Below are 26,730 nucleotides of genomic sequence, written 5' to 3'. Positions count from 1 at the left end.
CTAATAAATCAAAACAAAAAGGGCAACATGGGTCACGGGGTGTTTAGGTCAATTGTTTGCTTTTAAATAAAATTTTAGTGGTTGTAAGGTTAAAGATAGAAAAATACTACTGCCAGCAAGGAGAGTATAAACTGCTAGCTCTACTTCGATTGACATTACCTACAAATTCGCCAGGGGAAATGACTTAGGTGTAAAAGGAAAGTGAGAATTTAGCCTATTGTGCTTGCTGAAAACTTCAGACTCCTGCCCCCATGTGTGCTGGTACAAGAAATATCGCTATCAATTTATAGGAAGTGTCTTATAATTTATTGAATGGTTGAAACTTCTCTCGTCTCAAACAGCTGCCAATTTTCCAACCTATGAATATTAAAAATGCAACCCATGGAAAGTGCTCAGTGTGACAGATCTGGGATAGATTCACACAGGATTGGTCTTATGTCTGGTCGTTTCTGTGAGGTTTATTACTTGCGTGTCAGTGAAGGAAGCAATTTAAACTCTGCTCTATGTGTGCATTTTAAGTATCAGCCATAAAACCGTTCAGTCCTGATTCTCTACCACATTACACGTGCACATTGACATTTAGACATGGAGGAGTGTATATTACATTTTCTGAAGCAGGATGATTGACTTTTATATCCACTCTGCACTCTCTTTGGGTTATTCTGAGGGCAGGATTCACTGGAGAGCAAGGCCCCTGGATATTTTTGACACTGTTTTTGTCTAAGATGGCTATCAGTGAAATGATGCTTTACTGAACTGTTGGTGGTTTTGGGCCTTATTAAAAAATCAGCAGCATGAGCCTGCTCTAGGATACATACTGTTGCCATCACAGAGTTGTTTCCCCTCTGCGCTTCACCCGTCGCAGTGCTTACCTGTCAGGGTAGCGTTTTGTCAGCTGCCTGCATGGATCAGATGGGGAGGTCAGGAGCGAAGTCTGTGTCTTTTTCTGCTGTCCTCCTTCTATGCTGGGGAAGTGATAATTTGCTCCTACCCAGGAGAACTCACACTGTGGCATTGTTTCTAGGACTAAGAAAGCCTTGAAGGAGTATTATATTACTACCAACTTGTTTAACAGTGGCCTGTGTTATCTAGATTTCAGAGTTTCCCAATTTTGCCTTACATATTGCCGTGCATACCTAGTAAATGAATCCATATGTCTATAGACAGCAAGATTTTAGCCTTTTTTTTGCAGCGTCATCCAGGAGATCTCTCATGTGCTCACAGTTACAGGGTGTTAATTCCAGGGAGGAGGCAGACTGAACAGTATGGGACATGCATGAACAATACTTTTCCTGTATTGAGACTTCATATGCAGAAAAAAAGGAGACGGCAGAGAGCTAGCCTGAAACCCAGGAGGGTGTCCTGCAGCAGGACATGGCAGCAGGATGATTCAGCCTCTCTAACTGTGCCCAGCCTCACCACAGAAGCAGACAATACAGGTACCAGTTAGCACGTTGTTTTCTGTGATGTTTCCCTGTGGATCTGGACTAGCGTCGTTGTCTCTCATTACAGAGCAAACTAAGAGTCATAGGCTGCCATGGACACAGGGAAGACCTGAAACAACATGAGCACAGGGAGACTGATCTCTTTAATTGCACAAAGAAATTAAATTAGCTTCCCTTCATGCTCTGGTTTGGAAAGAACAGCACACTAAGGTGAAACTTGCCTGGCTTGAACGCAGAATTTGCATGTGTGTGTTTGTCCAATGCATCTTCCAAAGTGTTTGATTTCTGCCTTTTTTTTTTTCTCACCAGAAAGAAACACCACTTGCCAATGCTGCATTTTGGGCTGCGAGAAAAGGAAACCTGGCTCTCCTCCAGCTGCTGCTGAACAGTGGGCGAGTAGACGTGGACTGCAAAGACAGCGTATGCGCACAATGCACCTACACCCACAGCACTGATTTCACATCGCTTTCCGTAGCCAGCTGCACCGAGGGTGTGGCAGGGATCTAACGCGAGACGTTTGAGAGTCTTATGGCATTTAAGAATGATTTAAAACCTTCTCTTGTCAGGAAGAAAGTTTGAAACTCAAGATAAAATAGCGTGATGATTTACGTCGGTGGCAAGGGGTTAGGAATTTGCCAGCATTCAAAAATGTGTCTTACACAGTTATTTGTGGCGCTGACATTAAAAACACAAATCCTAGCACCTCAGGCTTCTCTGTGCAGGGAAATGTCATTGTAGTAATAGATCACAGTGACGAGTCGACTCAACTGAGCCCAAGCAGCAATGATTCTGTCAGCTAGCAGAGCTCCTCATAATTAGTTTTAAAAAAAAAAAAAAACCGGATCACAGTTTCCATTTAGACAATGTAAAAGTTTGCATTTGATGTGCAGCCGTTCCCACCCTGTGTGGCATGCGCTGTCCTGCACCCAGCGGTGCCGTCAGAAGAGCTGCTGGCCTCCTAACTTCTTCCTCCCCCCCACCCCAGTATCTCCCGGACTTGGCACTAACATGAAGGCACAGTACAATTTCCAAGCAAAGAGGAGCCCACACACGTGACAGAAAGATTTCATGGGGATTTCCTTACTGTAATTGGAATGGGTTGAAATTAGTTTTGAGATTAGAAATGGCTTGAAAACACAGATAATGGGTATGTCTTGCTATCCGGCCTACAACATACGGGGAGATACTTGATTGTGCTATGCTATGGCAAAGAGCAGGGGAAAACCAAGGTTGAGAAGTGCCCATGTTTCTTTGGTGCTGGGACTGACTTACGGAGAGTCGTGCCTGTGTTGTACAGGATTAGTGCCACTTCCAGCCTGAAACATGAACCTGCTGCGGTTTCTCTCACTTTGAATACCTTTCAAAGTGCAAGAGATTTTCTAAGCCCATTGACTTTAACCTATCCTTTAATTTTCATTTCATTTCTGCCCTGTAGGCTAATGTTTGTCCTGCAGTACTTCTGGAGCTGATGCTATGAGTGTCATTCTGACAGGGAGGGAAGGATGTTCAGATGAGGGCGTGAAGTAAGCAGGACAGAGGTCAATGTAAAGAAATAAGGTCCAGTAATGCTCATTGTTCCTCAGAATAAGGCTAACCTTGATCAAGAATTTTTACAATACATTGTAAAATATCCTGACTTATTAAATATATCAGGCATGCACATTTTCTAGACTGAAATATTTTTGTACAATTAAGGCTTTATGCTTCTTCTTTATAATGTCACACATGCCTTCTTTACATTGAACTGGTGTGCGTGAATGTTTTAGAAGGATGAATTTCATCCGTATGCATGTGATTCCTGCATATTGTTCATACACCACATCATACATATAGCTTAAATTGTATTTGGTTCACTGGAGCAGTGACCTTATGGGGTACTGAGGGAACCTGAACATATAGTTCTGGTATGGAAAATTCTCTCATATAATGTGAAGAGTCATAGAGTGAGCTTGCTCTTATCGTTTGGATAGAGAATTAGTATTAAATCACCCTGACCTTACTCCTGACTGTGACTCACAATTAAGTGACTCAGCTAAATCACTCAGCTCCACTGTCTAAGGTTATTCTTCAGGAAATTATGCAAAGATCTTTGAGATTCTCTGATTAAATGCTGTGTATATGTCAAAAATATTGTTATGTTTGTTGCATTTATTTTGGGACAATAAGGAGAAGTCCTTGCACACGTGTTGAATGGTCAGGCCTTAGCACTGCAGGCAAGTCTGTAATGTTTTTGCTTTAACACCTGCTAACTGCTCATTTCCAAAGTATTCTTGATAGTAAATTTTAAATGATAGCAGGTTTTTCAATGGTCATAAGCTTCCTTCAGCTTTTCGAAAGAGGTGCTGTCTCTTCCAGACAGCCTGATTCATTGCTGGTGGTGTCTGTTGAAGGTACTGACTTGTTTTTCCTTACTCCCAGCTTGGCACAACAGCTCTGATGGTAGCATCTTACTATGGCCACATAGATTGCGTACGGGAATTGGTGTTGCAAGGAGCAGATATCAATCTGCAGAGAGAGGTAGGAGAAGTTCTGCATTCAAACAGGGATTGATTAAGTGACCGTTGGTTTATTCAAAATAATAAGAGTGTTGTCTGTTGCTTTTTGCCAACTGCTTATTTGTCACTTGCTATGCAGTGCATGTATAAACAGGGTCTGTTCTCCTGAGGACATCAAGGAATCGGATGTCTGGAGTTTATAACAGAAAATCAGATGCCAAGGGTACATTTATAAATAATTCATCAAACATTTCCAGCCCATCTGGTTGGTGAGGGTCAGTTACATCTGAGATGTAACCCTCCAGGATTACACCGTTTATGCATCTGCAATTTTACTTATTGGCATAGTAATTTACAGCTCTCTGGATGGGATAAATGATAAGGAGAAGTCCTTTGCCTTTTGATTTGTAGAGCCTGGTCATTAAAATGGAGTGGATGCCATTGCTAGCCCAGGGATTATTTTGACTCTGTATGCTTTGACTCTATATGCCTCTTAGTCTGAGCCAACTCATCTCTAACAATCCCACATCTTAATCACCTGTACCCTTCCCTGCATTTCTGCTTTGCATTCAAGGCATCTCTCGCTTGCTTGTAGAAGGGACTTCAGCAGCTGTTTTTGGGAAAGTGCCTTCCCCTCATACTCCGTGCAAGTCACTGTAAGGAGTACCTGCAGCCACTCTGGTCTGTGTGCTGGCTACACAGAGAGCAGAATTGCTCTGGGATGATGACAGTTGTACTGGTCCTAAGAGAAGAGCAGCTTAAGGAGGGCATACAGTAACATGGGATGGTGGCAGGCAGTGCAAGACAGCAGTATGCTGGTCGCTTTAACAATACAAGCCAATGTTTCTCACTTTCCTTGGTTACCTGGAACTAGAGCATTAATCTCATGCTGACATCTGCAAGTTACTGAGTCAGTGAATGCCATGTTCGATGACATAAGTGTCTTTGCACTTACTGGCCTAAACTTGCTCTAACCATCATTGTCAGTGTCTTTCAGTGGAGTCCTGTTCTAACAAAACATGTATTTAAACATGTCCCTTCCCTTAGGTAAACATTGCTTGGAAAGTGGCAACAAAAGGAAAAGTTGAGAACAGCTTTATGGAGCTCTCAGGTATCGCTCAGGACATACTGATTCAGCAAGCCAACAAAAAGAGAAACACTGAAATCCTCCAAAATCACTCTGTTGCAGAGAGGAAGCAAAACAGATTAAGTTTAAGTCCTAAAGACCAATGGCACAGTTCTGAAACTAAATCCACATACTCAAACCAGTGCTCCTGTACTCTGAAGTTGTTGTGAAGCTTGGGGAAGTGAGAGCCCCATAAATGTGTCTGGGAGAGGGGGCTCTGAAATGGGCTCAAGGGGCCATGTGCTATTGTAAAGGCTTTGGGCACTGGAGTGAATTTCATGTGTAGCTCCCCTTTCCTGCACCTTCTACATGGGATGAGAGAGCCCAAAGTCAGGAAAGCCTGCTTTTCTCTCCTTCTCTCCTTCTCTCCTTCTCTCCTTCTCTCCTTCTCTCCTTCTCTCCTTCTCTCCTTCTCTCTCCTTCCTTCCTTCCTTCCTTCCTTCCTTCCTTCCTTCCTTCCTTCCTCCTTCCCTTCCCTTCCCTTCCCTTCCCTTCCCTTCCCTACCTTTCTTCCTTACCTTCCTTCTTTTCTTTCCTCCTTCCTTTCTTCCTTACCTTCCTTTTTCCTTCTGTCCAGCCATTAAAATCTTACATATTCATTTTTGGGGTCCTGATTTACTCACATGTTAATGACAGTATTTTATACAACTAGTATAAAATACAGGCTTTCGGTTCTTCAGTGAAGTTAAGGGAAAGCAGGAGTTGCAGGGCTGGTTATGGTTGCTTGAAGGCTTCTTGGCTGGATGGGGAGTTACTGCTGCAAGAGACAAGGATCACTTATGTCAACAGCAGTCACATTTTGTTAGTGGAGATTCAAGCAAGGTGGAGTTCTGCTTTACTAAATAACCGCCTCCTTGGTCTTTCCACACCCTGGTCCAAATCCATCCCATGCTCCTATTTGTCTCAGGTTGTAGCAGCAGGTGGAATAGGGGTTGGTTTCAAATTGGCTATTCCTCTGTTGTGCAAGACTGTTCTTTGCTCACTCTGGACTTGCTTTCCCTATCTGGTGACTGGGTAGAAGTGAGTGAATCCTAAGAGGTCTATATTAGAAATTTTGTACAGAAGTCCCTTGTGAAACTTGGATTTTACTCAAATGTATGATGCTGGACAGATTTCTCAGTGCAATGGGAAGAAACCTGACCTGGTGTCCTCTGGAGTACTCAAAATCATCACGTCTTTTCAGCTGATATTTGACTGATTATGCTCAATACTTTTTAATTTGAAATGTATATACTTCAGTCAAGTGTGTTATGTGTTTGGGATTTTTTTAATCCATATTTTCCTTACAGTCAGGTGCAACTTCTCTGTTCTTTGCTGCACAGCAAGGCCACAACGATGTAGTGAAGTTTCTCTTTGAATTTGGAGCCTCTACTGAATTTAAGAATAAAGTAAGATGATGGGTCTATTTTTGCGTGCTGATACATTCTGACAATCAAGGCTGTTTTTTCCTATTCACATGAAACATTACATGGCAGCAGGAAGATAATAAAAGGATTTCCTCACTTGAACATTTTCTGAGTAATACGAGTAATGCAACATATTGTGAAAATATGAACTTGGGACTAGCTTTTACTACCTAGATTTAATGGCGTAAGTTGATCAAAGATCAGTCCCTTGATGGTGATATCAGTCTTTTGTCTTAAGCCATCCTCCAACACAAGAACAAAGGGCCTTTTTGTACATGTTAGGTAGGATCCCATTTTAGGTGTATATGTACTTCACTTGCATAGACTAAAATTTCATATACATTGGGATGTCTCTGCGTACCACCATAGGATACATAAGAGTATAATGGCTTCAGTCCTCCCTAAATTCCCATTTACTCATCTGTGACAAGAAGATGAAATGCACCTCAGAGCTTCTATTTCTTTCTTCAGACAGATCCTTTTTCAAAATGTTCTTAGAATAGCCAAAAGCACAGATGGCAGAGCCTGGGTCTGGTTCATCACCCCTTATGGGGTGAACAGCATTAAGAACAGCAGTTCGTCACTGACAGCAGTACATCACAGTTTCTTTGCCCGAGGCAATACTAGCACCTCTTCTTTCAGCAAACAGAACCAAAAGCAACATATTTTCATTAAATATTCTTGCCCTTGACATGCTGGCCACATTTTGGAGCATTCCCATAATCTGGGGAGGACAATTGCCAGTCACTTACCCTGGGATCCACAGCAATGTGTTTGAAGAAGAATAAATAGTTTTTTACCCCACAGTAACCAATTTTTAAAGATGTAATAGTCTGTTTCCCTTAACCCATACCTGCTTTCCAGAGTCCCTGGAAATACAGGCTTTAAATACTAAGGGAATTGATGGAACATCGGAGACTCAACTCCTTATGCTCCAGGGACTAAAAATCCTGAGGTTTTGTGGCCAGAGTCAACACATGCCCATACAGTAGGATGCCGGTACCCCAGGGAGCTATGATTGTGGTAAGCAACTCTCTGACCACAGCAGCAATGGGTAAATTTAAAAACATGAATGAAATTGTGGCTGTTTAACACAACATGGAGTGCAGCTGTGGAACTTGGCAATGTAGGAGGTTGCAATGTTAAATACAACAGCTGGATTTTAAAGTGCTGGATAATCTCACATGGGACAGAGTTATTGGGAGAAGCTGCACATTAGAATAAGGGTGCTTCTCAGTCTTTTATTTCAGGGTATAGGTGAGGGTTAGTAAGATTCAGAAGGATCACCTTCTCTTGCATTCAGCTGTAAACAATTGGGCAAGTGAACTTAAACTGTCCTTTGAGTTATCTGGCCTATAAAAACACCACAAAGCCATGCTGAAGGAGCGAATGTGTCCAAGGTGTAGGAAGAACCTGGACTACTTGCTGCAGCTCAGCATGCAATTGGGCAGTGTTTTTGCAGAGGGAGGGAAAGCGGTGAATGCAGGAAACTTGGTAAGGAGGCAAAACAGAGGCTGAGTACCTTATTCTGTCTAGAGGAACAGTCACATTTTCATCAAACCTTTCCACAGCCTGTGAACTAGGAGTTTATGAAGAGGCCAAGACTTGGCCCAGAAGGTGAACAGTAGGCTTGAAATTGTCCGATCCTTCATGACAGTATATGATCTTTCATGAAGCATGTGAAATATATTGACGTGAGTCACTAGGGCAGATAAAAGGGAGTAAAGATCTAAATGATAAAATATTCCTGGATTCAGCCGCTCCTAATGGCTTCTGTCTTTGGACAAATGCAGGTTTTGGGGTCTACTGTTGCTCACCTTGAAACTTTGCTCCCAGATGCCATATTGCTGCCTGCCTCCTCTTCTGAATTGAGACTTGACTTGGCCATTTGTGCCAGTCCTAAGTATCTTTTAAGCTGCAGGTTGCTCTTCCTCTCCAGAAGAGCAACCTGCCACTTCCAGTCAAGCTGGTCATAAGACAACACCAACTCCCACGGGCCATAACTCAACAAACTGGCGCGCGATGTGTACTGGCTATTTTCCAGCAGCATCAAATGTGCCTGTCCAGGCACTCCCTCCTTCTCATCACCTCTTCAAGAGGTGTATCAGTCACTTCAGCACTCACAGTATGACACAGGCTACAGTGCCTGAAAAGGCTCTTAAAAGCTGAGCAAAGGATAGCTGAGTTAAAATTAATCTGTGCAAGATTAAAATGACACTGATTTAAAAAGTTGAGGTTAGCTCTCATGTCCATGCTCTCTATGCTGAAAGGATCTACTCTCTCTGAGTAGTACTACAAGGGCTTTGCTAGATTCATCATTATTGGTGGGACCTATCCTGGAAATTGCCACGTTCATTCTTTCACTGATTCCTTGCCTGGGGAATGTAGCTCTTCTTCTGAAATGAGGATCAAGACACAAGAATCCAAATGCTTACAGCTTCCAGACTGGGCTTTGGTAACCCACTGAAGTTTTAGTCTGAGGCTGGGTGGGAAACCAACTTGTACTTTGTGCAGCAGTGTGTACCTGAGCAGGAGGCACCATTGAGAACGTGCTGCATTGACAGTATGCATCTTCCATTGGCCTTTTAGTGTGTTTTTGTATCAGTTCAGTTTTCTGATTTAATAATGTGGTTTTCATAGCTGGAATTATTCCATCAGACATTGTTCTGTTAACAGGTGACTAAGATAACAGGCTCCTCCATCCCCTCCAAACCCCAGAAACAATATAGTTGACAAAATATGCCTTTTCAGGTCAGAGATAAGGCATTTTCCGAGTAAGGCACTCAGCTGGGGGCAGCGCTGGAAAACATATGGCCGATCCTGGCTATTTTTAAAGGGCACTGCAAAATTAATCCATTTTCAAAGAACTTGCTGTTATAAATGAAGATGTGAAATTGAAATGAGAAAACAAATTGAATGTATCCTAGGAAAAAGAGACTTTAAAGCAAGGAAATGCAAAGCCCAACATCTTCTTTTTCATGTACCTCTCTGTAAATTTTAATTACTACATTTGCTGGAGATTTTGCTAATACAGATTGCTGGAGAACTGTCTTAATATAGGTTTTCAATTCTTGTTACCCCTTGTATCATTAGAGTTGATATTCACTACGCAGGCAAAGCAAACATTCTAAAATAGTGTAATAAAGTAGCATTAATTGCTGATATTGTAAAGAGAATAAATAGTACTATTGAAGGTTATTGTATATTTATTATAAAATACATGTTATTCAATAATATTATCCTGCATTGTCCCAGTCTGGCATCCTTAGAAGTACGCATCATAAATTGAAACGTTCTCTTTTCTTACTCTGAGACATGTTACAAGCATGTGGGTTCTTAAAAGGGTTTGCATGGTGGCACATTTTCTGAGCAACGCTGCAGGTCGAACAGTATGTCAGAGGCTATTTTTCAGCAGCTAGTGATTGCAGGAGATCAGTTCCCCTCCCTTGTAGCATATTTCAGAGATGATAAAACACCATATAATTCTAAGCTACTTTGAGGCGATGATGATAGAGGTGAAGGAAGAGGCAGGCAAATAGACAGGGAAGTGTACACCAGATAGCATGGTCTTATCGGGTGCTGCTGTTTCAAGTGCCTACATGGGAGACTGGAAGCTGCTGTATGTGCTGCCAGTAGGGAGGACAGTCTGGGGGGGCGATAAGAAAAATGGTTTCAGAGGAAGAATTGCAGAGGTAGCTGAGAGAACTGGCTCCTGTCTGAGCTGGAAGGGTTTGCAGTGAAGGATTAATAGAAGCTAGATTGTGTCAGGAAAACAGGATATGAGCAAGAAATAAACCCAAGGCGATGTGCCTTCTCTCAGCTGCACCACCAACCTCTTGCCCGCTGCAGAAGGGCGATTGCCCCCGAAGCGCCTCTGTGGTTGCTCACGTGTCCCTGCTCCTGTTTGCTGCCCTGCTCAGAGTTTCCAAGAGGCTTGCCAGCACCAAAGATGCTGCTTCAGCTTTTTACTCGTCTCAGCTGAAGCCAAAAAGGAAAGAAAAGAGGGAATCACATGGCTGAAAGGGATTTTAAAACTCTGTGATTTACTTTTATTTTTTTTTATAACTCATCTGCCTTCCCAGTAGCCTGTAAAATATTGGAGTCTCCAGCTAGAACTTGCTGGAGGAAAGGCTGTTGTGCTGGCAAAAAGGGAAGAAAGAGTAAGAGAAAGCAAGGCAGAAGCTCAGTAGGGGTGCGAGGGGGCTGAGTTTTTCTCCTCCTAAGAAACCACAGACCTTCACAGTGTTGACAATTCCTCAGTTTAACTGAGTGCTGTCTTACCACCTGGTCTTTTCAGTGAAAAAGTTTTCTAGTCCCAACTCCCCTTTTCTTACAGCAAGACCTGTCTATTTATCAGAGTGTTCAAATGAATCTGTCTCTTCTTTTCCATGTATTTAACTTCATAAGAGACATAGTAGAGCAGGTCTTAGAGCCCAGTTGTCTTCCTGATCAAGGACCAAACCTTCGAGCCAAGAAGTTGTTATCCAGTTCTCTCTGGCCCAGTCAATATTTCATTCAGGGTGGGCAGCTAGAACCGGGGCCTACCCAATGTTTTTTTCTGGTCCCTGGACTCTGATTGAAGGTGATCTAGGAAACTTGGTCACTCTAGTCTGAAAGATCTAAATGGTGCATTTTGGAAATCAGTTATTCTTTCAAAAAATGTATCTGTCTAAAACTGTTCACTGGATTCAACCAAACACTTGGTCACGATCCCCATTTTGAGACAGACATATCCTGCAAGAAGTATCTCCCTTATTAGACCTCAAGCTCTGACATCTCCCAAGGTGGGATCACACAGTTGGACTCCAAGCACTGGGCTTCAGTTCTGCTGTGCTGACTGCGGTTACCTTTGCAGTCCTGCCTTTTATTTGGGACCTGTCATTTGGTTCCCTCCAGAAATTATGTTAATAACCAAGCACTCTTCTTAAAATAACAGGAGTTTGTTGAGAACACAAGAATTTTAGAAAACAAAAACCAGACCATAAAGCAGTAACAGACTATTCCCATATGCAGCTAAGTGAGCATGTCTATTTACCCTCCATACAGGGAACCTCAATATTTTTAAGGTTCCTAAAACTTGTCCTTCCCTGCATCTCACAGAAGATCTCCAATCTGGATAGCACAGTTCTCTTCTTAACTCACTAACCTTTCTCTCTCAATTTCCTTCAGGGAAAGAGTCTTTAAAAATGTCTCTGGTTTTTGTTTGTAGCCCTTTGATCTGGTAACTCGCTACTCGAGCAAAGTGGCTTTCAGCTGGTTGAAGACAGGAAATACGTTTCACGAAGCTGTTAGCTTTTGCCATTGTCTTTTATGTGTGTATAAGGTGTTTTTTAATCCAGGAACCATTGTGATTGCTTTTTTGTTTTGTTCCAGCAGTTCCTATTAAATTAGGGTAGTTTAATTTGACAGGAAAGTCTAATGACTCATTGTAGCTACAGAGTAACTTAAGTCCACTGACCTGATTACACACTATATTTAGTCAAGTAATGCAGAATTAATATGCAATTCTTAGATTGTCACATAACAGCTTCACATCTGTGACTTTGATGACACTCAAGCCTTGTTTGCTTTTCAATGTCATAGAAAAGAAGGGTGAATATGAGGTTTTGAAAGTAGCTATAGACAGTCCATGTGGGTTAGTTCAGTCATGTCAGAGCCTGAGTTTTCATGAGGTTATTACAGGCATGAAATAGCACCACAGATTAATAAATTTGATTGGCACTTCCCATTATAAAAGATCCATTTGGCCATTCAAGCTGTAACTTCTCTCATGGATATCTATGTGGAAAATTTCAGACAAAACTTTGTAGCTGTTTCAGAGAACAAGGCTGAGGGAAAACAGAATCTTTTGCCCACATTAATTAAACAGCTCTAGAAACCATTTATCTGAAATACTTTAGATGATAGCTTATCTTGTGGAGGAGGGGCTTGAGACTGGGAGAAGGCAGGGAAGGAGAGAGAAGATCTCATGTGTGGATGACTTGGGGTGTGTGTCATCCTTGCACAATAGCATGGTGCCATCCCAGGCAGAATGTAAGAACTTCCTCTCCATATCAGAGTCAGCAGTAATGGTAATTTTTGAGTGGGGCACAGTGCACTTAAGATGGCAAGACCCACATTTGCTATCTCAGTTGTTTCAGCTGGCTTGGAGTCAATTGCCAGCAACACTGAGGTGTTTCCCTTCTCAGATGGCTCCCAAGAGAGTGTGTGTACAAGCAGGATTCGATGCATGTGCATAGGTCTCCCTTTAGTGGTGATGTGCAGCAACTATAACTACCTAAGACTGATCCTACCTGCAGAGATCACTTCTTCAGCATAAGTAATGGTCATGGGTTTGGTCTGACTCATGCTTCCACAGTTAGCTAGCATGCTTTAAAATGCATCCTCCCTACTCTTCTTTGGGCCAATAATCAACAGGTGAGAGGCAGGACATGACAGGGCATGAGGTTCTGGCCAAAGAAGAGTAGATGATCAGTAGGCTTTGTAGCAGGGGAAAGGTGTGCTGTCCTTCAGTAGGTGGAAGAGCTTGGCAGAGGTGGAGGATTTGGCTGTAAAGGGAAGAGACGTGGAGGAGCTTGGGGTTGTGAGGGGAACAAAGCTTTTAGTGGGAAGGCAGAAGATGAGGAACAAAAAGCAGAATTTTCGTAGTTCCTGTCCCTCACTAAAAAAAAACTCAGGAGAAAAATTATAGTGACAGCCAAGTTTAAAGATTTATGTGGCAAAACTTGGTACTAAAATTATGAAAGATTCAGTAGCTAGTCTCTACAGAACTGCTGTGAGCCAAATTCTGAAAAGTCTTAAAATTTGGGGTTTTCTTTATGGTGATGTTCAGGCTAGCACCTGCCCTCTCACCTGACTGTACCCATTCTTTGCTTTTTCACAGGATGGAGGTACTGCTCTTCTAGCTGCTTCTCAGTACGGGCATGCAAAAGTAGTGGAAACTCTTTTGAAGCACGGTGCCAACATTCACGATCAACTTTATGTGAGTTATTTGACACAGATAATATTGACAACAGTGGTGGTGGAACAAATGTGCTGTTGGTTGGCCAACAGCGGATACTCTGGCTCCAGCACAGAGAAGCATTTGCCAAACGTTGCGGTTTTATAGTACTCTACTCTTCTAAGATGTGAGTCTTGTTAACTATCTGCTTTTCATGATCCTGGGAGAAGTAGCACAAAATCAGAAAATATGTTTTGGCTGCCTTTTGGTTCATTATCTGTATGAAGGATATGTACCAAATCTGGATCAGATTTGTGCTATCCATTAGCCTTGAACAAAAGACCATGTCGTGTTCTACCATGATTTGCATTGCAGACAGAAGAGTGAATATCTGTAAAGCCCCTGAGGTACTAGAGAATCAGTTCATCAGTTTTCTGCCAGAAAGAGTAGTAAAAGTTAAAATCTTTAAATATCTTTAAAATATTTTTTTAAAATATCACTTAAAATGATGTTATTTGGTATTTGTGCACCTCCAGCTTGTCAGTGTTGTGGGTAAAGAATGGTTAAAATGGCTGAACTGACGTTGTTTATTTGGCTTTTCAGAAAGCTGGATTGAGCCAATGAAGCACTGGATTTCATTTACTCCAATAGAGACACAAATAAGTTGAGCTTTTCAGCATTCAACAGAAACGACTGGCAGATTTTCCCTCCACTTCCCACCACTCTTTCCTACCCCAGGGCACTCAAGACTGACAAAGAGGAAGTTGTTCCCCAGGGATATATGAGTTTTTTCAGCCATTTCCATGGGCTTTGGATCTGCAGGATGCTGTTGCATTCTCAGCTCCCACAAGCCTACGTGGGAGCCAAGGGCTGGTGACTGCAGAAGTCACCAGCGCACTGGGGGCCATGCAGTGGTTGCACAGGGGGTCCCCACCTCTATGCTGCCCTCACCCTGTATTTATAAAGAAGGGTGTTCTACCCTCACTGCTGTGCAATTGCCTTTCTAATCTGAGGGCAGTGGTTCATACCTCTGCACAGTAATCCCAGGGGTTACCACTCGATTTAAAAATAGCCATGCTGCCACACCTGCAGACACTTACCTAGAAGTGAAGGCAGTAAAATAACTTCCTTGTTGTCTCTCCTGGAAATGAGCAATATTTGCAAATGGATTTAGATACGTATTTTTATTGCTCACAGCCATTGGGCAAAACCAGTCAGAAGCAGCTGCTTAGTAAATAAGAGCACAATCTCTTGAAAATGAGCGTTAGCCTGGCTCCTTTTGTGGGACGTTGCCAAGCTGCATTTGCAGAGTGGTATCTGGCTGGCAGTTTCACTGGCAGGCGACCAAATGAGAGAGATCTCGAGCATGCATTTGCGTAGTCCTCCCAAAACCATCTAGATAGATGTTTCAATCTTAAATTGACGCACGTGAGAGGTAGAGGAGAAGATGAGAGAATACCCTAACTAAACAGTATTTCTTGCAGAAATATGTTATAGCCTCGAAACAACTTTCTCATTACAGCATCAATTCAAATGAAGTACAAAAACCTAATAATTTTAAAAATGGTTGGGTGATAGGGAACCCAAGGTTCTCCATCCTGATTGATGCTACAATAAAGAGCTCTTTTAATATTACACAACATTGTTTACTTTCTAAATGGAAGTGTTCTCACTATACTTGTCTCTGGAGGAAGCCTGCAAAGGACCTGATACCAACATCCTGTTTCATATACTGGCGTAGCAACCAGAGAAAACAGCCCCTCAGAGGGCCCAGGGGTGTGCATTTCTAGTGCCAGCAGACACCTCTCTTGTTTACCAGGACATTTGTCTTGAAATCAAGGTCAAACATTCTAAATTCAGTCCCTGGGGCACTATTCAGCTCATGCTTCACTAAGTCTGTGTTGAGTTTTGCAGGAAGAGGAGTAGCTAAGCAGTATCTCTTGGCAGACAGCAGCATTCGGTCCCAACATAGTGATATGCCAACAAGGTCAACAACAGGCTTCCACTAAAATGCCCTGTATTTTGTGATAAGCATATGTATGAGTCGGCGTGAGATGTGTACTTGCACATCTGAGATGTAGTGTAGGGGTGCATTCATGTCTCTATTTAGGTTAGAAGAGTCTCACCTCCTGGGAGAACTTGCCCTAGCATGTTCTGTGCTGAGTGCTGTGGATATAGGATGGGTAAACACCTGTCCTACTCTCAATGCATATTTCCACTTCTAGTTGGTTGGATGGATTATAATGCTGTTTGAAAATTTTTGATCAAAAAACCTTAATGAAATATGACTTTTACATTTTTGCCTAAGGAAGAAGTTTCTGTGAAGTCAAATTCTGAGAACATCTGCACATGAAAGACATTTTGAGGAAAAATAAAATCCCATATTTGTTCACAATTTGTTCTTTCACAAGCTTTTTGCAGGAAGATGCTGGTTTCTGATGGGGCTATGAGACACTCTGTCTTGCATGTGCTACTTTTACGTTATTATATTACAGGTGAAGGCTCTTCTACAAGATGTACCAGAGCAGTGGCGTAGTAGTTGCTGGGGTGGCACAGTAGTGTGGCACAGTACTTACTCCTTCAGCCTCAAGGGCAAACTTCAGTGCTGGAGTCTCCAGTCTTGCAAAGTACTTGAACATGTTTTCACCATGTGTCTATGTAGCAGAACACTTCTGCATGAACATCTGAAAGCTAAATGAACCTATGTGGCTATACAGGAATGAATTTCAAGTTATTTCAATCAGTGCTTCAATGAACTAGACTCTTAGTATTACAGACCCAGGATTTAATGTTCGGTTTGATATATGATGGGAGCCAGTACTTGTGCAAACTGAATAAAAATGTTACCATAGATTGTTATGAGCTAGACTTTGGATTTTGGTAATTATTTTTTGGACATGGCTGTATATCTGCTGTTACACAGCATAATGGCTTAAGAACGAGAACTTGATTCAGTTTGGTTTGTTTTTTTGTGGAAAAATGGCATCATTTCAACACAGTGTAAGCTGGATGTATTTGTTCTTAGGATGGAGCTTCTGCAATTTTCCTGGCGGCACAAGGAGGATATCTGGATGTCATCCGATTGCTGCTTTCTTCGGGAGCGAAGGTTAACCAGCCACGGCAGGTAAGCTCAACACTTCAGGGCAGAGCTAGGGTCTAATTTTTAACAGTTACAAAAAAGTAACACTGGAATTTTCTCTGGGCATCAGGTTCCCATGGCGGTGTTTCACTGGAAGGCAGATTATGGCTGTGCCTGCATTCGTGTTTTTAGTTCAGATTGGTAATGCGGTTTTGAAGCGAGCACCCCAGTCATTTCTGCTTGCATGCAAACTAGATCGTTTCCGGAAGAAGTGAAACTGGAAGCTCTGTTCTAGGTCTGCATCAGTTGCAGATCAAACCGCTGACTGATCCTTTGAGCAGGTTTGAATCACATGCACATTTGGGCCAGGGACCAAACTAAATCCAAATAAACCCTTCCAGCTGTATATAATGTTGATGTGAGGGCCTTGCACTACCTCTTGCAACTTCTGATCTGCTTCTGTTGTACCAAGTTACTTGTGAAGGTCTACACAGCCTACCACATCCCTGCCTTCTTTTGGAAATCACTGGAAAAGCTTTTGAAAATCTGGGAACTCTAGTAGGAGACAGTACTAAATTCGGTGTATCGAAATCACACGGCCTTCAGTACTGTGGCTTCAGTGTTGAAGCTGATCTTTAACAAAAGCTTTTACTTCTAGTTTTGCTTTTTTAGGTTTACTTTGTGTTGTCCTTGTACACTCTGAAACTCAAGCATGAGTGTTACCTTCATCTCTGAAAGTTCTTGATAGATGTGGAAAGCCTTGCTGTCCCCATTTCCAGCTAGTTACTGTAGTAGCCTGAACCTGCAAACCAAAGCATGAAATTAGCTCCTCTGTAGGCAATGGGGCTGCTGTTTGATCATATGTATGTATGTGCTAGATTTGTAGCTGATTCAGAGGTCCCTGCTAGGGGGCCAAGGGCTAGATCCACTTTGCATCACTCTATGCTTGTGTTAGGTAAGGGTGCAAGAGACTTTCTAGGTACACTAACTATGGGATACATAAGCATACATGGTGTACAGAGACATATATAAAAGCTCTGTTGGTTTCCAAAAAAGGGTTCCTTAATTGTTTAGCTGTTTCTTGACTCTAAAATCAGTGCTTAAACAGCACATTTAGATTCTGCGTTGAGTAGCCAGATGTGGGAGTTGCAGAGCTAGCTTTCCTCCCGGCACGTAGAGATGTCTGGTTAGAGAGAAGGCTTCCCAGGAGTCTTTGCCTGCTTTGAGAGAGCCTCCCCTGTGGTCTGCTGAAACCCTGCAGGCAATGTAGCTGTCCTGGGTCTTCACTGCACATTTTAAATTGATGGGATAAGGTCTTGTCCTTGCAATCAGTCATGTATGGCTGCCAGGTGGCTGTGATCACTGACTGCAGCAAGCAAAAAATCACCAGGCAGGAGCAAATGAATATGAAAACTCTAAAAACAGTGGACAACGTGGCATGTGACAAGCTTTGCCAGGTATTTTCAGTATTTCCGTTCATCTACACCAAAAAGCCTGACAAATCATAGCCTGGCAGCAGAGATTGATCTATATGACTTCTGCTGCATCTGTAGGTCTGCATAGCCTCCCTGCTACTCCTGTAGTGTAAGGAAACTGGATTAGCATTTTATGTGCCCAAGCTAAAGTAATTTTCCTGCTGCTTCTTCCAGCACCAGAACTGTGCTAGCTATTCCCTGGCCTGATGCCTTAGTTGCTCCTAGGCTGCCTCCACATTGTCTCCCAAGATTAAGAAATGTTGTTAAAAGGTTAATTAATGCAGTCTAAAAGATCTGTGTAGAAGGATAGATCAAGGTATGCATTAATGCCTTTTGAGTGGGTCAAAAAAAAGTTGGGGAGCCTTAGATTTAGCTCCACCATGTTGCCATAAAAACTGCATTCTCCTAACCATAATGATAATGCCCCAGCTAATTCTTTCTGACAGTATTTTTTTAGCTTTCTAATCCAATTTCTACAACACAATGTTTCATGAGGCATTTTTAAATCTTAGTTGAGGCAAAGACGTCACTGTGTGAATGTTCCTCCTGGCTCTGTTTCATCTCCAGCAGGACAGGCTTACTTTGCTTCAGGGTACCTCTGATCCCTGCTAAGATTATGCCTGGATAAGTCCGTGGCATTTGTATTTGGGCCCACTGTAATCCGAAACATTTCCTTAACAAATGGAACATTTTTGCTGTTTAATTAGTAATGGTTAGATGGACTTCAGTCTCTTTCTTACTAATAAACAAATTTGTACTTTGTTCAAAGGTGGCATGTTGATCATGAGGAATGTAGCTCTAGATGGGGCAGTTCCGATGTCAGATGACTCTTACTGTCCGTTACAAACTGCATTGCCCTCACTGCTGTAGGAAACTTTTCTAAGCAACGTAACATCGAATATAGGGCTGCAGAGTGTCAGGTGTGAGTTCATGCTTCTCCTTCCTCATGATGTCCAGGTTTTCCTCCCTGCCTTGTGAATTTGGGGGCTTAATTCATGTGCCTGAGCGTGTGCGTCTGCCTTGTACATCTCCTCCTGCTGCTGCAGTGAGTACCAGTTCCCCTTCAGTCTTGTGTCCCATCTCCCAGTCCCACAGGGGTGCTCCTGACACCATAGACCATCTTGGATGATGCTGGCTGTCCATGTGCAGGCCCTTCGTCTCAGTTCTCACAAGACTAAATAGTGAAGCTTCCTGGTGAGTTTCTTCCCTGGCAACGTAATTTCTTTTGGATTTTAGCCACCTTCTGTTCTTTCTGACATTGTGGACCCGTGCAGGAATTCTTTTGTCATCTTTTTGTCTAGACAGAGCTGGGGGCAGTGTCTGAAGCCTGGTGCAGGAGATGTTTCTTTGCTTCTTCAACTCAAAAACAAAGTGAGAAGATTATTTGCCAATGAATTTTACATTGTTTTGGCAGCCTGTGTCCCAGCACGCTTTAGTCTGACTGGCCAAGCAGATTCAAAATACTCTGAAAACTAATGTTTTTTTCTTAACACATGATATGCAATTACACATACATGTAAGCCAGTAAACCTATATAGAGTGTAGACTTCAGACAAGCAAGCAATTTGTTATTCGCAAGAATTCAGCTGGTGTAGTGGTATGAGTGGACTGATGGGCAGAACAGTGGAGGAGATGACACTGAGTAGCCTGAGAGTAGGGGCTCTCTGTCCCTGGAAGGCCTTACTGGGAATTTGAGGGGTATTTCACCTCCCACCCTAATCTGGCCCTTTCTAAAATTCCAAGCCACAAGCAAACGTTGAGATTCAAAGCTGCAAAGCAAAGTCCTTAGTTAATGGGTAAGAGAAAGAGCATCAGAAATGTTTGGAACTGCTGGCTGCTGGATATAACAAGATGTAGTCCATATATACTGGCTTGTAATCAAATACAGAAATAAGAACAGCTTAAAAACATATGGGGTATTTAACATTGTTCTAGGAATGCAATGGTCTGCAGTCTGCTGCGTGGGCAGAGGGGCAAGGAAAGGAAAGTAGTCTTTCCCTGTTCTCACTTTCTTCCTGACTCATCTCCAAGCCCTAATATCTGTTTACACAGGAATTCTCATGTGGCCTCTTAGTACAATGTAATATCTCTTTTGCACCATACACCCAATGAAAATGGACAGAAATCTCATCTACTCCATATAAATATTATACATGTTTGCATAAACCTGACTGTTGTTAGATGCTCTTTGCTTCAGAGAGAGAAGCTGACAATAGTCAATGTGAGCCCACCATCAACTTAATCATCTTCTCTTCAGGCTAAGTCCTCCAAGACAGTCACTCTTTCTCACAATGTGTTTTTGCCTCTAGCCTATAACTGACATACTGAGGATGGTGTCTAACAGCAACACTATTAAGGACAGTTAATGATAACAGTGATGTTACCCAACACTTGTATTTCCTTCTGCTCCTTTTCATTTATACCTCAAAATAAGAGTTGTTCTTACAAACTTCACTGTGAGTAAAAGAAAGCTGCTATATTCCCCGTGCTGTGCTTGTGCATGCACTTCTTGTGTAAATAGAAGCGTGGATTTGCATAGCATTAGTTCTTCATGCAGATTAAATTGTATAGGCTGCTCTCAGATATTTTCCAAGTTTTATAGGCTTTTTCAGTCCCCCTGTTGCTATTTTCTAGAGCCCTCTGGTGGGGGGAGATTAGAAAAAATATGAAGTGTCAGTTTACTGGTAGGGAAAACACTATAAATTGGCGAGGGACAGTTTTTGCCATCACGCTAACATCACATACGCTGTATACAAGAGAGCCTTTGTTATTTTTGAATCACAAAGAACACTCATTGTATTAACAGGATATGTACTAGAATTGGGTCAGTCACTAATTTCAATGAGTTAATTTATAGAGAAATTATACAAGAGTGGGCAAAGATCCTGTTCCCCACCATTTGAGAAGACTGAAGATCTCAGGATGTGCATTTGCTCTTTCTCAGAATCAGAAAAAGGGAAGCCCAGAATATTATATCAAAGGAAGAAGTAACTTTTCTGTTGCTTCCAAAGGATTAAGTCACTAGCCCATAGAAAGCAGAGAACTGGTTCAACAGTGGTTTTTTGAACTGCATGAGCAAGTCATATGAATCTTCAGTTGGCAGAGAGAGAGAGGAGAGGAGAGAGATTGCTTCTTTGATCAAGGTGGAAATATCTTACTTAAAGTAAAAATTTGTTTTCTTCTGAAACTTCTCATTAAGGCTCTTTTGGAAGCCCCAGTGTGTTTTGTCTTCCTTTTTCCTGCCAAGTCTTCAGGCTGCTGAGGGCGGCAAGGGGAACTGGCAAGCACTGAAGGCAGAAGCAGGCACCCTGCTACGTGAGGCCTCACTTTTATGTTAAAGTCCATACAGGCAAGGCCTTTTGTTAAAGGCCCACAAGAATCCGTTTGGCACCACATAACCACCGGAGTCCTCCTGTAGTCTGGAGAGTCAGGCCATTGAGAAGCAAAAGGAGGAAAAGATACAAAACTAAACTCTTAATTGCAATGAGAAATACTTCTAGTGCTTCAGCTTACCTTTGCCTTCAGGATAGAAATCCATCACAAAGTTTAGCTTGTTCTGAATGTGCATTTTATTTTCTGAGGTTTTCTGCTCAAATAATGACTGCATAGGACAATTTTTCCAAACCAGATTGTTTCATGCTGGATTCCTTGATAATTGCCTTGTTTTATAGTGGAGTTCTTGAAGATAAAATTTGTGAAATACTTACCATCACTGTAAGGCAGGACGTTTTTACCAGATTCCCGGAGGGTGGATAATGTAACTTAATATTGAAAGTTGGTGATCATCTTGCATTGCTCCTTAGCTTCTATAAACAACTTCCACTCCATATGTACAGAGACCCAGCTGCAGAATCTGCCCCTGCATGCTGAGATTTGCCTGTATTTTCTGCCACGTCTAACCACCTAGAGTTCAAAGTACACAGGATACCTTTGGCCTTTACATTTCAAACTTACCCATATATTTTAGGCACAGCTGGTCAGCCAAAGAGGGCTTTAACTGTTCACACAGCAATGCACATTTCAGGCCGACTATGCAAGAGAAAGCAGCTAAGGGCGGCTCTGCTCCACAGCTGGAGTGGTTCTGACTTGATACAGCGAGCTCCCCCGTGCTTTTGGAAGCAACTCTGCATATGTCTATCTGTGATGCAGGTTTTAACTGAGGAATTGAAGTACGTCCATTCCAGTAGGCAGACTTGGGTGGTAAAATACCAGGGAGCACAGTGTCTCAAAGTGAAACCATTAGCATTCTTGTTTTGTTTGCAGGATGGGACGGCTCCCTTGTGGATTGCATCGCAGATGGGTCACAGTGAAGTGGTGCGAGTAATGCTGCTCCGGGGCGCTGAGCGAGACGCTGCGCGGGACGTGAGTAGCACTTCTTCCTGCGCTCTGTCTGCAGCTTAATGCCTCTGAGCTTTTTTTGAGGCTACAAGTCTGCCTGAATGGAGGCCTGGTGTGCCCAGAGTCCGTCCTGTTTGCCAGGTTGTAAAGTCCCACCATGGGCTCCCTTTTTCCTCTTGTGTCTGGGGCAACTTCCTAGAGGGACCTTCTGGAATAAGGGAATGGAAATGTCCATGTAAATGAGAGACAAAGATGGTATATGGTGTCACTGGTTCATTTTACCCTGAAGTTTTCGCCTGCCAGAGGAAGAATCCTCCAGATGCCCTAAAACCAGCAGCATATGCTGAGGAGGTGCCTCCTCAAAGACAATGAGCAGAGGAGACCCTCCTCTCAGAGGTGTGGGGGAGAGCTGGCATTGCCCTCCAGCCAAGGGGAATGCAGGTAAAGCATTGGTAACAACTGAACTGAGCTTCCTGTCTCTTTTAAAGGACGGTACAACTGCTTTACTGAAGGCTGCCATTAAAGGGTATAACAACGTGATAGAAGAGTTGCTGAAATTCTCTCCCACGCTTGGCCTGCTGAAGGTTAGTAGTGAAAAACACAGATTTTTAGGCAGAAACTCAAGAAAGCAAAGGGTCTGATTAAAGACCTGACGTTTATGACTATGCCAGTGGAAGATGATTAGGAGCTTGAGCCCAAAAAAGTCAAGAGAAAAATGAAATTATCTTACTTAGCCTTTAATGCCGCACACAAATTAATCTTTTCAAATGAAATTGTGAATTTGATTTTTGGAATGAGGAAGCACATTGCATCATAAAAGGAATTCTTCTGCTTTTTGTTATCTGATTTTTGTTTCTACTGTAAATGGATTACTCTTGAGAGTGCAGTTTTTAGCATTATACGCTGACCTCTATTGCATTTAGTCAGAAAAATAATATCCTAAGAGATCTGTTGTGATCAGATTCTCTAGTTGATTTTGTTTTCCTCTGAATTCAGAAAGTGACTTGAAAAATAACAGATATTTGGAAGCTGCTTTTTAATAGCTAGTCTAATTTTATGTGCCTATAAATCACATACTTTGATAGCCACTGTGCATGCAACTAATTGGCAATTTTGATGTACTTTAAAATCCAGGTTACATTAACTTAGTTGTTAATTACAAGTATGAAATAGCTTCCACACTTATTTGAACTGTCAGTTTGCAGCCACGAACAAAAGGCCAGCCATTAAAAAATCACCATTCAGCTGTATGACATTGAAGCCATTAATCATCACAGAAAGAAGATAAAATGCACAGATGGTTTCCATTACTGCTTGTGATTCCGTTTCACTTGCTAATGGCTGATTTTGCCAGGCAGAAGCAAGTGCTGTGTTCATTTCACCTCCAATCTATTGACAAGGGTAATTTTTAAAAGGAAATATTGCTGTGGTAAAGTGAACTTGACTCTCATTTTTATTAAAGCATTTAACATCAACTCCTTCATAGCCCACTAACCTGCCAGCACCCTGTCTAAATCAGACCCTATATCTTTGATGACTTAATCTCTTCTGTGTTACTTCTTTCTTGTTCGTAGGTTTGTTCTTTGCAAACATTTGTGTTTCACTGCCTTTTGATTTCTTCCCATGCATGGTACAAACATCTCCATTGGTATTTTCTAGAATGGGACCTCTGCTCTCCACGCAGCCGTCCTGAGCGGCAACGCAAGGACAGTGGCGCTGCTTCTCGAAGCAGGAGCAGATCCATGCCTGAGGAACAAGGTACGGTCCTGGCACACCGTCCTGGACGAGGAGCAGGTGGAGAGCACCGAGTGGTGGAGCCACCTGTGCCACGGAGGTGGCAGCCCATGTTTCTGTGTTGGTCCATGGTTGCCTCTTAATCCTCTCCTGAAGCACCACCGTTGGGTCCATTCATTTCTGTATACAAGCATCTATAAGGGAGTTAGGCAGTGCCACTGGTGATGCTGGTTCTTGTGAAGATACATCAGTCTGAGAATAACCAAACCATGCACTCACTCACTCAAGCATCACAGATTAAATTGTTAACTATAACTAGTCATGGGCTAGCTAGGTTGCATTTTAGGGAAACAGTAATCCGTTAGTGTTTTGATAAGTCATAAGTCATAGTCATATCTCCATACAGATGTCCAAGATGGATATTTTTGCAGCAAGAGAAATGTGTATCTGGGTGCCTTTGATAAGAAAACTTTGTTAGAATTCAGCACATTGCTAATACAAAAAAAAATCCCATATTATTTGCCTCTTTCCCATATCTTACTGTAAATCTGTTAGTTTATTGAAATAGTTTCATATTCTTTTTATAACAGCAACTTTTCTGTAGAAACTTGTCTTGGTTTTATTCTGTAAAGTGTTTTAACGTTACACGTTTGCTAATTTCCATGAAAATGTCTTCCTCTGAGTTGTGTTTATGAACTATTTGCTGCTAGTATTTGATATCTAGCTGGGTTTGTTAAGCTGTGAATAGGTGGTCTGGTATTTACTTCTGGTTTATGACTGGGTGAATGAAAGTTTGTAATACAAGTAATCCAGCACATAACTTCTAAATGTTTTGGTCATTTAATATAAAATCTGTGCCTGTTATTTCTGTATCATTCCACTTGATGGCAGCAGAGTTAATGCCGCTCATACAGTGGTTGGTGTTAATAGGCATTTTGTTTTGATACTGTCATCCAAACAGCTGCAAGATTTTTCTGCTACTGATGGTGATTTGCAGCAGGAGGGTGTGCAGTATAAGAAAGTCTGTGGCTGTAACCTCTCCTGTTGATTTTTTTTTTAAATAACATGCAATTTGGCACAACAGAGTACATTTGCAGGACAGAAGTTCAGAAGACAGATTTTCAGAAGTAGCTTCATGATAAATACTTTATGTTACCAAAATTGTATTCAATAAATACAGAAGACCAAACTCTGATGCTCTATTACCAGTCATACAGAATAAAACTGACTGTTTCGTAGCAATTGAAGTCTTTCTTTGGATTTTTGTGGAGTTTGGTACTTAAAGACCTGACTCATCTCCCCCAAAAAAATCAGCAGCTACTCTCTCTATTACTTCTGTAGCAGAAGCATAGGGAGCCCAAGGGATACCATTTAGCCTGGACGGTCAGCACAAAATAAGCTGACCAGTCAAATCCCACGCTGAAATTATTTTGAAGACTCTAGTGAGACTTGCACACTGAAAGGTGATTTTGTAGGATATCTCCAAGAGTGGTGGAGACAACACTGGAATAAACACATCATTATAATGCCCAGTACCATCTTCTTTAGAGTTCAACACTTTTAAACCATGTCTTGGAAATACTTATTCATTTCTGCTAACCTCAAGGTTTTTTTGTTCCAGTCAAACGAACTGCCAGCGGAGCTAACAAAAAACGAACGCATCCTCCGACTCCTCCGGACAAAGGAAAAAGCAAAGGAAAAAGCTAATGCAGCCCTGTAGCAAATCCGGTTTGACAGAGATGTGCCCTGACCACAGCAGCATGACAGTAAACCTAGGTTGCCTGAGAAGGGCTTGTTGGAACAGTCTGCAGAACTGATTAGCCTCACCAGTACACACTCCCTGAATGAACGAGACCCTTGTCACAGGGTCTCCACGAGCTAGGGCCTCCGGCTGGCATTGCTGAACAGAGAAGGACTGCAAAGGGAGCAGGGTTTGGCCTGGGAGCTGCATTTGCACTGCCTGTACTCCAGGATCCCACCGGTCCCAGCACCGACGTTTGCTCCTCTGCGCCTGCAGCGTACGTATCCCCGCGCACGCAAGTGCTTCTGACATTTCAAACACATGTTCCCTCACTGGCATGGCCACACACCTGTGACAAGTGCCTCGGGGTACACGTGTGGGTCGGGAGCAGTCAGCCCTTGTGCCAAAAGGATAGCCAGATCTCACAGCTGTTTGGATACAGTTGGCCCTGGAGCAGCCCCATGGTGCCACTGCCCTCCCTTCGCTGGCAGGGCTAGCTCTGACCATTCCTCTCTACCTCCAAGTGCCACATGGGACTAGAGGTGAGGTCCCACCTTCAACATCCCAACAGGAAGAGTCGTCCTGCCAGACCAGGGCTTTGGCAACATTTTGGCTGCTACATGAATCTCCATAAAATTATGCAGAACATTAAGAATTATGCCAAAAGCAGCCAACCAAACAATAAGCAACAAGATGTCCTCCATAGTTGTAGCATCTTGATCTGTCAATCTATCTGTCCAGCAACAGAAACGCAGCAGGGCATTTGCTAGCATTCTGCAATGCGTACGCAGGGCTATAGGGATCCACCCCCAATGCTACAGTCTACGTACACACATTTTTATGGGTAGGGGAGGACTGGTTACTGAGCAAACCAACCAGGGCGTATCATTCACTGGCACAAGTACATCAGAAATTTAGCTGTCAGGCACAACGGCACAAATGCTGTACAAG

At 42.5% G+C, this 26,730-nt stretch overlaps 1 protein-coding gene across 1 annotated transcript in view; it reads left to right on the top strand.

The window, feature by feature from the left end:
- ANKRD29 (ankyrin repeat domain 29) overlaps positions 1 to 25,758 on the top strand; it is a 29,265-nt gene extending 3,507 nt beyond the window's left edge. Inside the window, exons 2-10 of the mRNA XM_068397194.1 lie at positions 1,755 to 1,865; positions 3,864 to 3,962; positions 6,356 to 6,454; positions 13,356 to 13,454; positions 16,438 to 16,536; positions 22,230 to 22,328; positions 22,793 to 22,888; positions 23,964 to 24,062; positions 25,660 to 25,758. Of these exons, the coding sequence (XP_068253295.1) occupies positions 1,755 to 1,865; positions 3,864 to 3,962; positions 6,356 to 6,454; positions 13,356 to 13,454; positions 16,438 to 16,536; positions 22,230 to 22,328; positions 22,793 to 22,888; positions 23,964 to 24,062; positions 25,660 to 25,758 (900 nt within the window). The remainder of the gene's footprint in view (positions 1 to 1,754; positions 1,866 to 3,863; positions 3,963 to 6,355; positions 6,455 to 13,355; positions 13,455 to 16,437; positions 16,537 to 22,229; positions 22,329 to 22,792; positions 22,889 to 23,963; positions 24,063 to 25,659) is intronic.
- The last annotated feature ends 972 nt before the right edge of the window (positions 25,759 to 26,730 follow it).

The sequence above is a fragment of the Nyctibius grandis genome, chromosome 3 (genome assembly GCF_013368605.1).
Source record: "Nyctibius grandis isolate bNycGra1 chromosome 3, bNycGra1.pri, whole genome shotgun sequence".
Taxonomy (NCBI): domain Eukaryota; kingdom Metazoa; phylum Chordata; class Aves; order Nyctibiiformes; family Nyctibiidae; genus Nyctibius; species Nyctibius grandis.
This window is presented reverse-complemented; position numbering and strand designations above follow the sequence as displayed.